Source organism: Xenopus laevis, chromosome 1S (genome assembly GCF_017654675.1).
Source record: "Xenopus laevis strain J_2021 chromosome 1S, Xenopus_laevis_v10.1, whole genome shotgun sequence".
NCBI classification, from domain to species: domain Eukaryota; kingdom Metazoa; phylum Chordata; class Amphibia; order Anura; family Pipidae; genus Xenopus; species Xenopus laevis.
The window spans coordinates 14,783,185-14,796,367 of record NC_054372.1 but is presented as its reverse complement, the minus strand read 5'-3'; the positions used below and the strand labels follow the sequence as shown (position 1 = coordinate 14,796,367).

The 13,183-nt window shown below is 39.8% G+C and overlaps 1 protein-coding gene across 1 annotated transcript in view; it reads left to right on the top strand.

Moving 5' to 3' along the window:
• cpz.S (carboxypeptidase Z S homeolog) overlaps positions 1-13,183 on the top strand; it is a 49,119-nt gene that overhangs the window by 20,673 nt on the left and 15,263 nt on the right. Inside the window, exons 5-7 of the mRNA XM_018243025.2 lie at positions 3,832-4,028; positions 5,291-5,452; positions 12,224-12,382. Of these exons, the coding sequence (XP_018098514.1) occupies positions 3,832-4,028; positions 5,291-5,452; positions 12,224-12,382 (518 nt within the window). The remainder of the gene's footprint in view (positions 1-3,831; positions 4,029-5,290; positions 5,453-12,223; positions 12,383-13,183) is intronic.

The following is a 13,183-nucleotide window of genomic DNA, read 5'->3' as shown; positions in this document are numbered from 1 at the left end:
ATTTTGCCTGGTCATGTGCTTTCAGAAAGAGCCAGCACTTTAGGATGGAACTGCTTTCTGGCAGGCTGTTGTTTTTCCTACTCAATGTAACTGAATGTGTCGCAGTGGGACCTGGATTTTACTATTGAGTGCTGTTCTTAGATCTACCAGGCAGCTGTTATCTTGTGTTAGAGAGCTGCTATCTGCGTTTTGAAAAAAACATGTTTTCCGATGACAGGATCCCTTTAATATCTTTGAATTAAAAGAAAATAAATAATGAATGTAAATTACAAGTGCTTAGAATTGCTCATCAATTTTACATTTACATATCCTTTAAAATGACTTTCATTAAACGTACGTCCATCAAAATGCACGTAACCGTATAGTTGTGCTCCGCACTCTTCAGTCATTCCTGCCTTCCATTTTGAATTAGATGCTGCTGCTGCCCCAATTGACGCAGGATGGGAGGTGATAGTGTCAGGGTTCCTCCAGCGCCTTGTGTCAGTTGCGCCTAAAGTATCGGGCACAAAATAGAGAATATTATGTGTGCTTGTAGGTTGGGTGCAAACAAGTCCGGAAACCCTTGCCAGGGGTTTGCATAGACATACAGGAATAAAAGACCACTGCGCCACCTCTTTGTTGCAAAAAAAGTGAAAACTTGAATTTATTGGGTCAAACAACCAGGCAGTATAGGGCACAGACATGCCTTCCATGCTGATTATAAAGGTAATGATATTACAGGTATGGGACCTGTTATCCAGAATGCTCGGACCCTGGGGTTTTCCGGATAACGGATCTTTTCGTAATTTGGGTCTTCATACCTTAAGTCTACTAGAAGTTAATTTAAACATTAAATAAACCCAATAGGCTGGTTTTGCTTCCAATAAGGATTAATTATATCTTAGTTGGGATCAAATACAAGATACTGTTTTATTATTACACAGAAAAAGGAAATCATTTTTAAAAAATTGGATAAAATCTAGAGTCTATGGGAGACAGTCATTCCGTAATTCGGAGCTTTCTGGATATCGGGTTTCCGGATAAGGGATCCTATACCTGTATATATCACATAACACAGTGCATAGTCTCGGCTCCTTTTATTTTCTTACTGTTCAGTTGTGATTATTACTGCCCTTAGCATTCCAGTGTTCTCTTTATATTGTCAAATCATGAGCTTGAGTAATATCTGTGTTTATTTCTGATACGTCGTTAGTGTAACAGCTTAGGAAAGAGCTCAGTCGGCAGGTAAGAACCTTCTGTGCCTTCCTTCTCTCTTTGCAGCTCACAACAATTCCTGATGGAAGGGCCATGTCACGGCAATAGGTCAGAGGCCGGGGGTATAGGAGCAAAGCCCTCAAGCAATTCAGACATTCTAAACACTGATGGGAACATTCTCTACAATATGCTCCAAAAACGATCACGCACAAAATGTCAACGAAAATGTGGTTTTGGTGTTCTCGTCATAGTTTTTTCTTTGTGTAGAATTCCCTCTTTACTGTTTTATACAGTTAGGCCCATACATATTTGGACAGACAACTTTTTTTTCTAATTTTGGTTCTGTACATTACCACAATGAATTTTAAATAAAAAAAAATCAGATGCAGTTGAACTGGAGAGCCCCTGAAATGAAGTGATTGTGTTAAAAAAAATGGCTTTAGTTCCTCTGATTTTTATGCAATCTTTTTGTTCAACCCACTGAATTAAAGCTGAAAGTCTGCAGTTCAACTGCATCTGAGTTGTTTCATTTAAAATTCATTGTGGTAATGTACAGAACCAAAATTAGAAAAAAAAGTTGTCTGTCCAAATATTTATGGGCCTAACTGTAAGTAGGCCTGTAAGTACATACACACAACCTTACTGATTATTATAGTTATTTTGCCATTTCTATTGAAATAAGTTTAAATTAACTTTTAGTATGACTCAAGACAATTTGCAATTGGGTTTCATGTTTTATTATTTGTGTTTTTTTAGTTTATTTAGCAGCTCTCCAGTTTGTAATCTTAGTAATTTGGTTGCTAGGGTCCAAATTACCCTAGCAACCATACACTGATGTAAATAAGAGATTTGAATATGAATACGAGAGGCCTTAATAGAAAGATGGGTAATGAAAAGTAGCAATAACAATACATTTGTAGCCTTATAGAGCATTGTTTTATTTAGATGGGGTCAGTGAACCCCGTTTGAAAGTTGCAAGGAATCAGAAGAAAAAGGCAAATCATTCAAAAATGATTGAAATGGAAAAAATGAAGTCCAATTGAAAGTTGCTTAGAATTAGCCATTAAGTAACATGCTAAACGTTAACTTATAGGTGAACCTCCCCTTTAAAGCTGTGATCCTGGCAGGTCAGTCATCCAGCCACTTTCATGCACATGATGATATTGTTACATAGTTACATAGTTACATAGTTAAATCGGGTTGAAAAAAAGACAAAGTCCATCAAGTTCAACCCCTCCAAATAAAAACCCAGCAACCATACACACTGACCCCTCCTTTCACATAAATTCTATATACCCATATCTATACTAACTATAGAGTTTAGTATCACAATAGCCTTTGATATTATGTCTGTCCAAGAAATCATCCAAGTCTCTCTTATAGTCATTAACTGAATCAGCATCACAACATCACCCGGCAGTGCATTCCACAACCTCACTGTCCTGACTGTGAAGAACCCCCTACGTTGCTTCAAATGAAAGTTCTTTTCTTCTAGTCTAAAGGGGAGGCCTCTGGTACGGTGATCCACTTTATGGGTAAAAAGGTCCCCTGCTATTTGTCTATAATGTCCTCTAATGTACTTGTAAAGTATAATAATGTCCCCTTTCAAGAGTCTTTTTTCCAGAGAAAACAACCCCAACCTTGACAGTCTCCCCTCATAATTTAAGTCTTCCCTCCCTCTAACCAGTTTAGTTGCACTTAGTCTCTGCACTCTCTCCAGCTCATTTATATCCCTCTTAAGGACTGGAGTCCAAAACTGTCCCCATACTCCAGATGAGGCCTCACCAGGGACCTATAAAGAGACATAATTATGTTTCATCCCTTGAGTTAATGCCCTTTTTTTATACAAGACAGAACTTTATTTGCTTTAGTAGCCACAGAATGACACTGCCCAGAATTAGACAACTTGTTATCTACAAAAACCCAAAGGTCCTTCTGAAACAGGAGAATTATATTTTTACTGAATAGACTGGATTGTCCAACCTTTCGCTCTTCGGCTGTTGTTAATCTCCAACTCTAGCAGTAAATATTGTATAAGACTAAATACACTTTGTAAGGGGTCATTTAAAACAGAGGGTCTGGCTGCTCTATTCCAAATTGCAGAGTCTCAGGGTCCTGTTAGGTCCTGTGTCCACCACTGCCTCCTACCATATGCTTTTTAATGATACGGTGGAGTACTAACATGCCTTGCACCCCCCCGAGTGCTGCTGAATGGAGGTTGTGTTGTATTCATGGGGGTGGGCAATTCATTAAGGCAAAAAGGCAGTGAGCAAAATTTACAATTGTGCACCTTGTTTTCCTGTTCAAACCCTATAATGTTTCTCCCCTGCTGTATTCTGTTGATGGGAAAATGCTCAAAACCTTTATATGATGCTTGTCATTCACATTAATGGAATCACCAGTTGTGACAAGCATTAAACTTGCATTTACAAGGGGTTTTTTGGAGCTAAAGTCACCTATCACAGACGATAACTGGCGGGTTCCATATATGACTATGTCGGCCGGCACAGAGGACGTTTCTCCACAATCTCAGATGTTCCAGCAGAGAACGTTGCATGTGTGTGTGGTTGGCCCTAATGCTTCAATGAGCAATTATTTCCAGCATCTGTTGAGTTTTTATTGGTTATTTATTCTTAGTGACGCCTGAGTTCAGGTATATCGGCAACATGCATGGGAACGAAGTGGCGGGCAGAGAATTGCTGATCTACCTGGCGCAGTTCTTGTGCTCCGAATATCTTCTCGGAAACTCACGGATCCAGACGCTGATCAATACGACTCGAATTCACCTTCTACCGTCGATGAATCCAGATGGCTACGAGCATGCGGCAGAAGAGGTGAGGCGAAATGTTCTATAACTAGGAATCTGCACAACGAGAAGGGAAAGTCCTTGGAAAGGACCGCACAGCAATTATTCAGCTTGCGCATACACACCTTGCTTTTTATATGGATAATGGAATGCTCTGAGCTTAAGTGATGTACATACCTGTATACAATTCCACTTTCCTGGTAAATTCTAAGAAAAAGAATTCTAAGAAAAAGGATTGTTTTCAAACAGTAATAGGAAATGATGCCCAATGCAAGTGCAAAAATTATCATGGATACATTATGTTGTGTTAATGAGTTAAGACAATAATTTAGCCCTTATACAGATACTGATGGTTAGGAATATTATGTGGTTCAACTGCACTGGGCACATAGCCAAGAGGGGGAATTGGGACTACTCCATTGTTGGATATTTTTAACTGACCCCAACTGATATAGGCAGAAAGTATCTAATCCTACATAGTGAATCCACTCGGGGGCAAATTCACTAAGATTCGTAGTTGCGCCAGGCGCAACTGCGCCGCACTTCGCCACACTTCGCCAGGCGTAGTTTCGCCAGCGCTCCGCAAATTCACTAAAATCCGAAGTTGCGCTCAGGGGTAGCGTAGGGTTGCAAAGTTGCGCTAGCGTTGATTCGCTAAGCGAAGCAAAGTTACGCTAGCGATGGTTAATTTGCATACGGCGCCAAATTCAAATTTCAATGGAGGAATACGTACAATCAAATAAATTTTTTTTTTGCCCTACACATGTGCGCACTGTATAGTTAAGTTGCCATGAGTTAGGAAATGTAGGGGGGAAGGAGGGGAGCCCCAAAAATTTTTTCGATCTTTTCCAGCCTATCACCCATAATATAGAAAAAACGCCAGCGTTTTTTGGGACTTAGAAAAAATTTGAACTTTTTTTGAAGCAATCCCTATCTACTCTATTGCGCTTCGCCTGGTCTGAGGTGGCGAAGGAAGTGTAGCGTAAAAGGTAGCGTTCAGTACAATGCACCCTTTAGTGAATTTGTGTAGTTACGTCCGTAGCGAAAATTCGCCAGGCGTAAGGGTGCGAAGTAACACTAGCGAATTTACGCCAGCGTTCATTAGTGAATTTGCGAAGTAACAAAAATGCCCAACGCTAGCGAATTGACGCTAGCGTTAGTCGCTTCGGCGCTTAGTGAATTTGCCCCCTAGATTTTGGTATATTGCCTTTAATCACCATGTTTGTAGAGGCGATAAGATTATATGTGATTGAATCACATCATAACATTGTCCTTCCCGTAAACTTTTAGGGAGCAGGGTACAATGGGTGGACCAATGGGAGACTAAATGCCCAGAACATTGATCTGAACCGTAATTTCCCTGATTTGACATCGGAAGCTCACAAGATAATCAGGATGCCATTGGCACGACTTGATCACATGCCCATTCCAGAGTCATACTGGGATAATAAGGTATGTCTTCTTCTCTATTGATTGTTTTCAGAGTTTAAAGGCTGCTATAAAGTGATGTAAAGCATTAATGGGGATTTCGGGAGGGCAGTTCTGTTAGAGGACACCCTTCTTTTAAGTCAACCACATTGGACACTTTTTGGTTATCCAGCTGATTGGACCAACAGCTGAACAGATGAATGCCTTATTTTTTGCCAACAAAAATTAATCAAATTGTTTAAATTGCTCTAATCCACTCATTTTTAACAGGTTGAATGATCAGACTTTGGGGTAGAAGGTGGGGAGGAGTGTTACCCATGTTTTCTGTGTGGGCTAGTGTCTACTCCAAGCTCCAGCACATAGGTATCAATAGACTGTATTCTCCATCTGAACAGATCACCTATGATCCAAATAGTGGGCTTAAGAACTTTGTCCATAGCTTTACTGTAAAAGTTTAAGGCAATCCGTGTCAAATATTACACTAAAGTCACTAAGCTTGTCTCACAGAACTGCTTATATCCTTAAAGGATAAGTAAACCTGATGAGGGTGTTATTATAAGCACTTTTGTCATGTACATTGATTATTTATTCGGTTTTTATTCCAATATATTAAGGGATACAGTACATGAACTGTTAAAGGAAAACTATACCCCCCCCCAAACAATGGATAAAAGATACTGAGTAAAACAGCTCATGTGTAAAACCCTGCTTCATGTAAATGAACCATTATCATAAAAATATACTTTTTTAGTAGTATGTGCCATTGGGTAATCATAAATAGAAAATTGCCATTTTAAAAAATAAGGGCCGCCCCCTGAGATCGTAAGATTCACTGTGTACGCATACAAACCACATGTAAGGTCACATGAGCCAATTAACAGACAGAGTTCTGCCTTTTGCTTCCTCACTTCTTCCTGTTACAGTTAGTGTTGTAGTATTTCTGGTCAGGTGATCTCTGAGGCAGCACAGATAGAGTCACGAAATCGTGGTTCAAGGCAAGAGATGTAAAAGGGCATTATTTATGTAAATATATATTCCAGTTTGGTAAGATTCTTTACTATGTCATTCAATTTGATATAAACTATCTGTTGCTTAAGTATTCATTTTGGGGGTATAGTTTTCCTTTAACATGAATGAATTTGGTGACAACAGTGACACCTGCTGGTCAGTTGCCCACCAGTCTGACCACCAAGTAGTCAAGGAAGTTGTCAGGAGAAAGAAAGAGGCTGCTCTGATGTTCTTCTGCTTAGGGAAAAAGAAGTAGAAACAATTCTCACCTCTTTCCTAAGCAGAAGAATATCAGAGCAGCCTCTTTTTTTCTCCTGACCACTTCCTTCCTAAGGTTTACTTATCCTTTAATGAAGCCAAGTTAGGCAAATCCTTGATAAAGAAGGGCCTACAGTTACTTATGGACAACAGAGCCTGGACGAGAAGTACAGCAATAGAGGCACCATCCTAGGGCACAACCAGTTTGGAAAATGTAGGGGGCACAATTGCAGAAAATGTCTTTGACTTTTATAGTCCATGCAAATGTCAGTAGGGCAACACACCTTTGTAAAATGCTACTCTACTGTATCTATCACCGTCAAAGCACTCTCCAGGCATTTAGGATTCAATGTACATTGTGTATTCTACAACATAGTCAACATAGTCAGCAAGGTTCCTCTTGGCTGATTGTGATGCAGTGATGTCACAAGGTGATCTCTGACATACGGGAGGTAATGGTGTGGTGGTACAACAGGGAGTAGTGATTGCCAAGGCTGCTTGTCCCAACTTTGGAGCAAATTCACTTCAATGCGAAGTTGCATCTCAGCAGCCGAATGCCTAGCGAAACTTCGCCAGCACTCTTAAGCTTAGTTGAATTTGAATAGGGCGGTTACCTAAAAGTCATATGGACGTTATTAGTATTGTTGTTGCAAATAAAAAAACACGTCCAATGAGCCATATTAAAGACAGAAGAGATCCTCCAATGCCCTAGACTTGAGCCCACCCTTATATAAATGTGACATGCCCCTCAAATTAGTTGCAGACTAAATATTCAATAGTTTGCACTTCTGAAGGCAATTTCGTTTTAAAAAAAAGAAGTCGCCAGTGGTTTTAGAAACTTTAATGCATTTCCGGCAGACAGGATATGATGTCACTGACATAAGATTGAGGAGGATGTAGCTTCGTTTTATCAGTTCGCCTGGTTTGAGGTGGCGAAGTAAACTCAGAGTTAACCTTCAGTTACATTCGCATATTAGTGAACGACCGTTCTCTAGAGCAAAAAAAGTCACCTGGCGATAGGGTGCCAACGAACGTTAGTGACTGTCTGGTTCACCAGCGATTTGTCCTCTACGCCTGTTAGTGAATTGGCCATGTCCCTGTGGATGGAATTTCTGGCAAATTGTTGCCCTTTAGTGAATTTGCCCCTTTGATGGATAAGGTGTACCTCTTGTTGTCCTGATGAAAATGGGCCTAAATTATAGGTCATAGCACTTGCACCAGATTTGATCTAAACACCTCTGATTGTTCATGTAATTAAAGGAGAAAGAAAGGTTAAAACTAAGTAAGCTTTATCAGAATGGTCTATATAAATACACCAGTAAACCCTCAAAGTAATGTTGCTTTGAGTCCTCTGTCAAAAGAAACACTACATTTCTTTCCTTCTATTGTGTACTCATGGGCTTCTGTATCAGACTTCCTGTTTTCAGCTTGAACTTCTAGGGCTAGGGCTTGAGCATGCTCTGTTTGCTCCTCTCTCCCTCTCCCTTTTCCCCTTCCCTCCTCCCCTCTCTGCTGTAATCTGAGCCCAGGGCTATGAGTGAGCAGGGAGAGACTCAGGCAGGAAGTGATGTCACACCAAGCTAATATGGCAGCTGCTATCCTAAACAAACAGAGAACTTCTAAAGCTGTTTACTCAAGTATGGTAAAGCATTCTTTATAATATAAATATAGTGTTATAGCTTGCACTGTTGTGGTATTCTATTCTATTGGCAATAAACTGCTTCAGTAGCTTTCCTTCTCCTTTAAAGTGTAATCACCAGACCGTACTATGTAGATTATACACTGGATGCATATAAACAGAATTACTGCTACCACCAATGGGTTTTAGCTCAGACAGTGATTCTCTCTGTGCCAGGAATAGGCCACAACACAGAAGCCCATGATTTGGATCAGTCTAGTTCAAACGGTCACACTCATTTGCCTTTAGATAAAAGGGGTCACAAGTTTTTTTCCCCGCCCCTTTAGCCTCTCTTTAGAGTTGTATGAAAAGTGTCTCAAGTTAAAAAATTTATTTTAATGAGTTTTATTTCTGCTGAGCAGCAGTGCGACATTCAAAGCAATTTTGTGATCATTAAAAGCAATTATGGAAATGATTCAAGTGAAGGGGAAACAATAACTGTGGAAATTTAACCGCTGTCACTTTCATTTCCTCTTAATAGTATTCACATGCAAGGATATTAAAGTCAATGTGCTGCTTTCCACGTTGCCCTTTTGGGAATGGTAATTTTGACCTGTGGCTTTCTGGATAACGGATGCAAAATGGAGCAGGAATGATCGTCAATACGCAACGATAGGCCGTAAAAATGTATATGCACAATTTATCTCGCTAGAATTTGGATGCCATATTTAAAATACCCTGCGTATCTACCTAAAGTGTGGTTTCAAATGTGCAGAGACCATAGAGTTTATTGATTTGGTAGTTTATTGACGTATTGGCGTTTCTGCTGAAAAACGCCAATACTGGCGTCCCGTGGCGGATTTCGGCTTGCAAGCGTCCTGTGGGAATTGCCATAGTATATTTTCCATTAGTTTCAGTGTTAATGCAGTTTATGCGTATGTACATCCAACGGAGCTTTTTTAAAAGCGCAGCGAAAAAATGCCACGCCTGGCCTTGCCCTTAGGGTGGGGCCCTACTGCTTATTACATACTTAATATAATTAAGGGGCACATTTACTTATCTCGAGTGAAGGATTAGAATAAAAAATACTTCGAAGTTTTTTTTGGCTACTTCGACCATCGAATTGGCTACTCCGACCTTCAACTACGACTTCGAACGTTTCGAACTAAAAATCGTTCGACTATTCGACCATTTGATAGTCGAAGTACTGTCTCTTTAAAAAAAACTTCGACCACCTACTTCGCCACCTAAAACCTACCGAGCACCAATGTTAGCCTATGGGGACCTTCCGATCGATGGATTAAAATCCTTCGAATCGTTCGATATGAAGGATTTAATCGTTCGATTTGAAGGATTTAATCGATAGAACTAAATGCGGTAAATCCTTCGACTTCGATATTCGAATTCGATGGATTTTACTTCGATGGTCGAATATCGAGGGTTAATTAACCCTCGATATTCGACCAATAGTAAATGTGCCCCTAAGTGTTGCCATTATTTTGTCCACTCCTTGTATACCTCAAACAAGTAAGGCAACACCAGCCTACATGGGTTAATCACTATTAGAAATGTAGTAGCTGCATGCAGAGGAACTGAGATATCTGTAGGTGGTGACTGGGTGCGTATGTTCTTACATTCAACTTTCTTTTTTTTTTTAATTTTTAATTTATTCACTAAGATCTGAGCTGTCACGACCGACAACATACTTTTTAATTGCCTTACAATATTAAAAGAAAAGCATATGGCGACTTGAGTCACCCGGCAACAGCTCAGCAATGTGTTTCCAGTGACGTTTAGGAATAAGCTGTTCATAGCACATCATGACAAAGAGTTCCCTGAATAATGTCACAGCTTGATAGTTTTACTGATCACCATAAACATGAGATTATAAAATCAGTTTATTAGCACGAGCGGCTTTCTGTTTTCATTCAATTACATATAATTTTTAGCACATGTACAAAGATACAATGCTGATTATACGATTGCATTATATTGCTTGACCACAAGATGCCACTGCTGCCTTATACATGGGAAATAGACTTGGCCACAAGGTGTCAGCCATGTCCTTAGATAATAGAAATACAAGTATGGGACCTGTTATCCACAATGCTGGGGACCTGGGGCTTTCTGGATAATGGATATTTCCATAATTTGGATCTTCATACCTTAGGTCTACTATAAAATAATGTAATCATTAAATACACCCAATAGGTTGGTTCTGCTTCCAATAAAGATTAATTATAACTTAGTATAGATCTTGTACAAGGTATTCTTCTATTCTTACAGAGAAAAAGAAAATAATTTTAAAAAATTTGGATTATCTGGATAAAATGGAGTCTATGGGAGATGGCCTTTCAGTAATTTGGATCTCTCTGGATCACGGGTTTCCAGATAACGGATCCCATACTTGTGTATATATAAATTCTGTTATGTCTGCTTGTTTTTGCTTTATACACGGACATGAACTGTACCGTCCTGGTTTATAAAGGTATGGGATCCATTATCCAGAAACCTGGAGCTCCAAATTACAGGATGATCACCTCCCAAAGACTCCATTTTATTAAAATAATCCAACGTTTTTTTGTTTAAAAATTCTCTGTAATAATAAAACAGTAGTTTGTACTTGATCCAAACTAAAATCGAATTAATCCTTATTGGAAGCAAAACCAGCCTATTGGGTTTATTTAATGTTTACATGATTTTCTAGTAGTATGAAGATCCAAATTACGGAAAGATCTGTTATCTGGAAAACCCCAGGTACGGTCTATACTGATTAGGTAGAAAATCTGGGTCAGCGGGGGCCCACAAGGGCTGGGTGCACCGGATTTTCTCCCGGTATCCCGCCGGCCCAGAACGACCCTGGTCTTATAATACAAAAAGAATAATAACTATTATTTCCATCACTGAACTCCAACTCCTAGTATAATGGCAGCCTAGAAACCAATGTAATTGCTAGGAGGAATGTGAAAGCAACAGCAAAGTTGTATCAAGGTTTAATAAACTATGGTAACCAATCAGCTGTCAGCATTTTATTTGACTGCCGCTTGAAAGCAAATATCTCATTGGTTGTCGTGAGTGAGATAGTAGACCTGGAGCATTACACTGCTGTTTCTGAAGTTTGCTCCATATTTTTGGATAGTAATAGTATCTATGTGTCTGATCAGTTCCAATGGCCAGCACAGGTATATGATCCATTATCCGGAAACCCATTATCCAGAAAGTTCCTAATTATGGGAAGGCCATCTGCCATAAACTCCATTTTATCCATAGAATCCAAACTTTTAAAAATGATTTCCTTTTTCTGTGTAATAATAAAGCAGTAGCTTGTACTTGATCCCAACTAAGATATAAATAATCCATATTGGAAGCAAAACCAGCCTATTGGGTTTATTTAATGCTTACATGATTTTCTAATAGACTTAGAAAAGTCTATGAGAAGATCTGAAGATCCAAATTACGGAAAAATCACTTATCTGGAAAACCCCAAATCTCGAGCATTCTGGATAACAGGTCCTATGCCTGTAATAGAGACTGACAGTTAGGCCTTGGCTCAGGTTGCTGTCAGGCCCAGAACTAGGGGTATGTGGAAAAGGCATATGTCTTGGGTGCAATTTGGGGGTGGGAGGGGGGTGCAATGGAGGGAAAATGAATGTCCAGGTTGGAGGTTGGGGGAGAGCAAGGGTAGAGGGAGGTGGGGTGTATGTGAGGGACCCTGGTTGCTTTATTATGTAATTAAAATGCTTTATGGGCTCTACAATTCACATTCAGCTGAATCATTAAAAATGAATTCTGTGCTGATCTCCATAATGGTCCCTTAAAAGTGATGTCATTCATCTCTCACTGTTATATTGTTAAATGATTAATACAAAGCACCGGCCTTATTCATTATCCTAATTTCTCTCCTGTTGCAGATCGCACCTGAGACCAAAGCTGTTATGAAGTGGTCGAGATCCATACCGTTCGTCATTTCTGGCAGTCTCCATGGAGGGGACCTGGTAGTCAGTTACCCATACGACTTCTCTCGACACCCGCTGGAAGAGAAGATGTTCTCTCCTACTCCAGACGAGAAGGTAACGCCGAAGCAGCCTCCTTAGATGTTCTGATACTATTGTTTCTGTATATACATATCATTCATTCATTGGTTCTGATACTATTGTTTCTGTATATACATATCATTCATTCATTAACGCTGGCGAAGATTACCGGTTTCAGGGACATCGCTAATTTACTAACGGGCGCAAGCGTCACTTCGCTAGCAAAGGAGACGCTAGCGGTGATTCGCACTCTATGGCCAGGTGAATTTTCCCTCTGGTGAAGGAACGTTACTCCGCAAATTCACTAAGATGCAGATTTTACTGAGCGTTATCTGTCTCCAGACTTGCCTTCGCCAGCTCAGACCAGAAGTGCACTGGAGTGCATATGCCATAGATCTTCCTCATTCTTCTGTTACTTACATAATATTTTATAGTGGAGAGAGTTTCTAAGTCCAAAAAACACTGGCGTCTTTTCCTTTTTTCAGAGTGATAGCCTGCAAAAGTCATTTTTTTTGGGTAACCGGGTTCCCCCATACATTTCTAACATATGGAACATAAACTATACAGTGGGCTCATGTGTAGGGCATTATAACAACTCTATTGTCTTTATTAAAGGGCATGTAAAGTTTAAAATAGAATAAGGCTAGAAATGCTGTATTTTGTATACTAAATATAAACATGAACTTGCTGCACCACAAGCCTAATTTGGCTACAGGGGGTCACCATCTTGTAACTTTGGTAAACATCTTTACAAGACTAAGACTGTGCCCATGCTCAGTGTGGTCTGGGCTGCTTAGGGATCATCATAAAAACGGTACCGTATGCAAATTAGCCTGA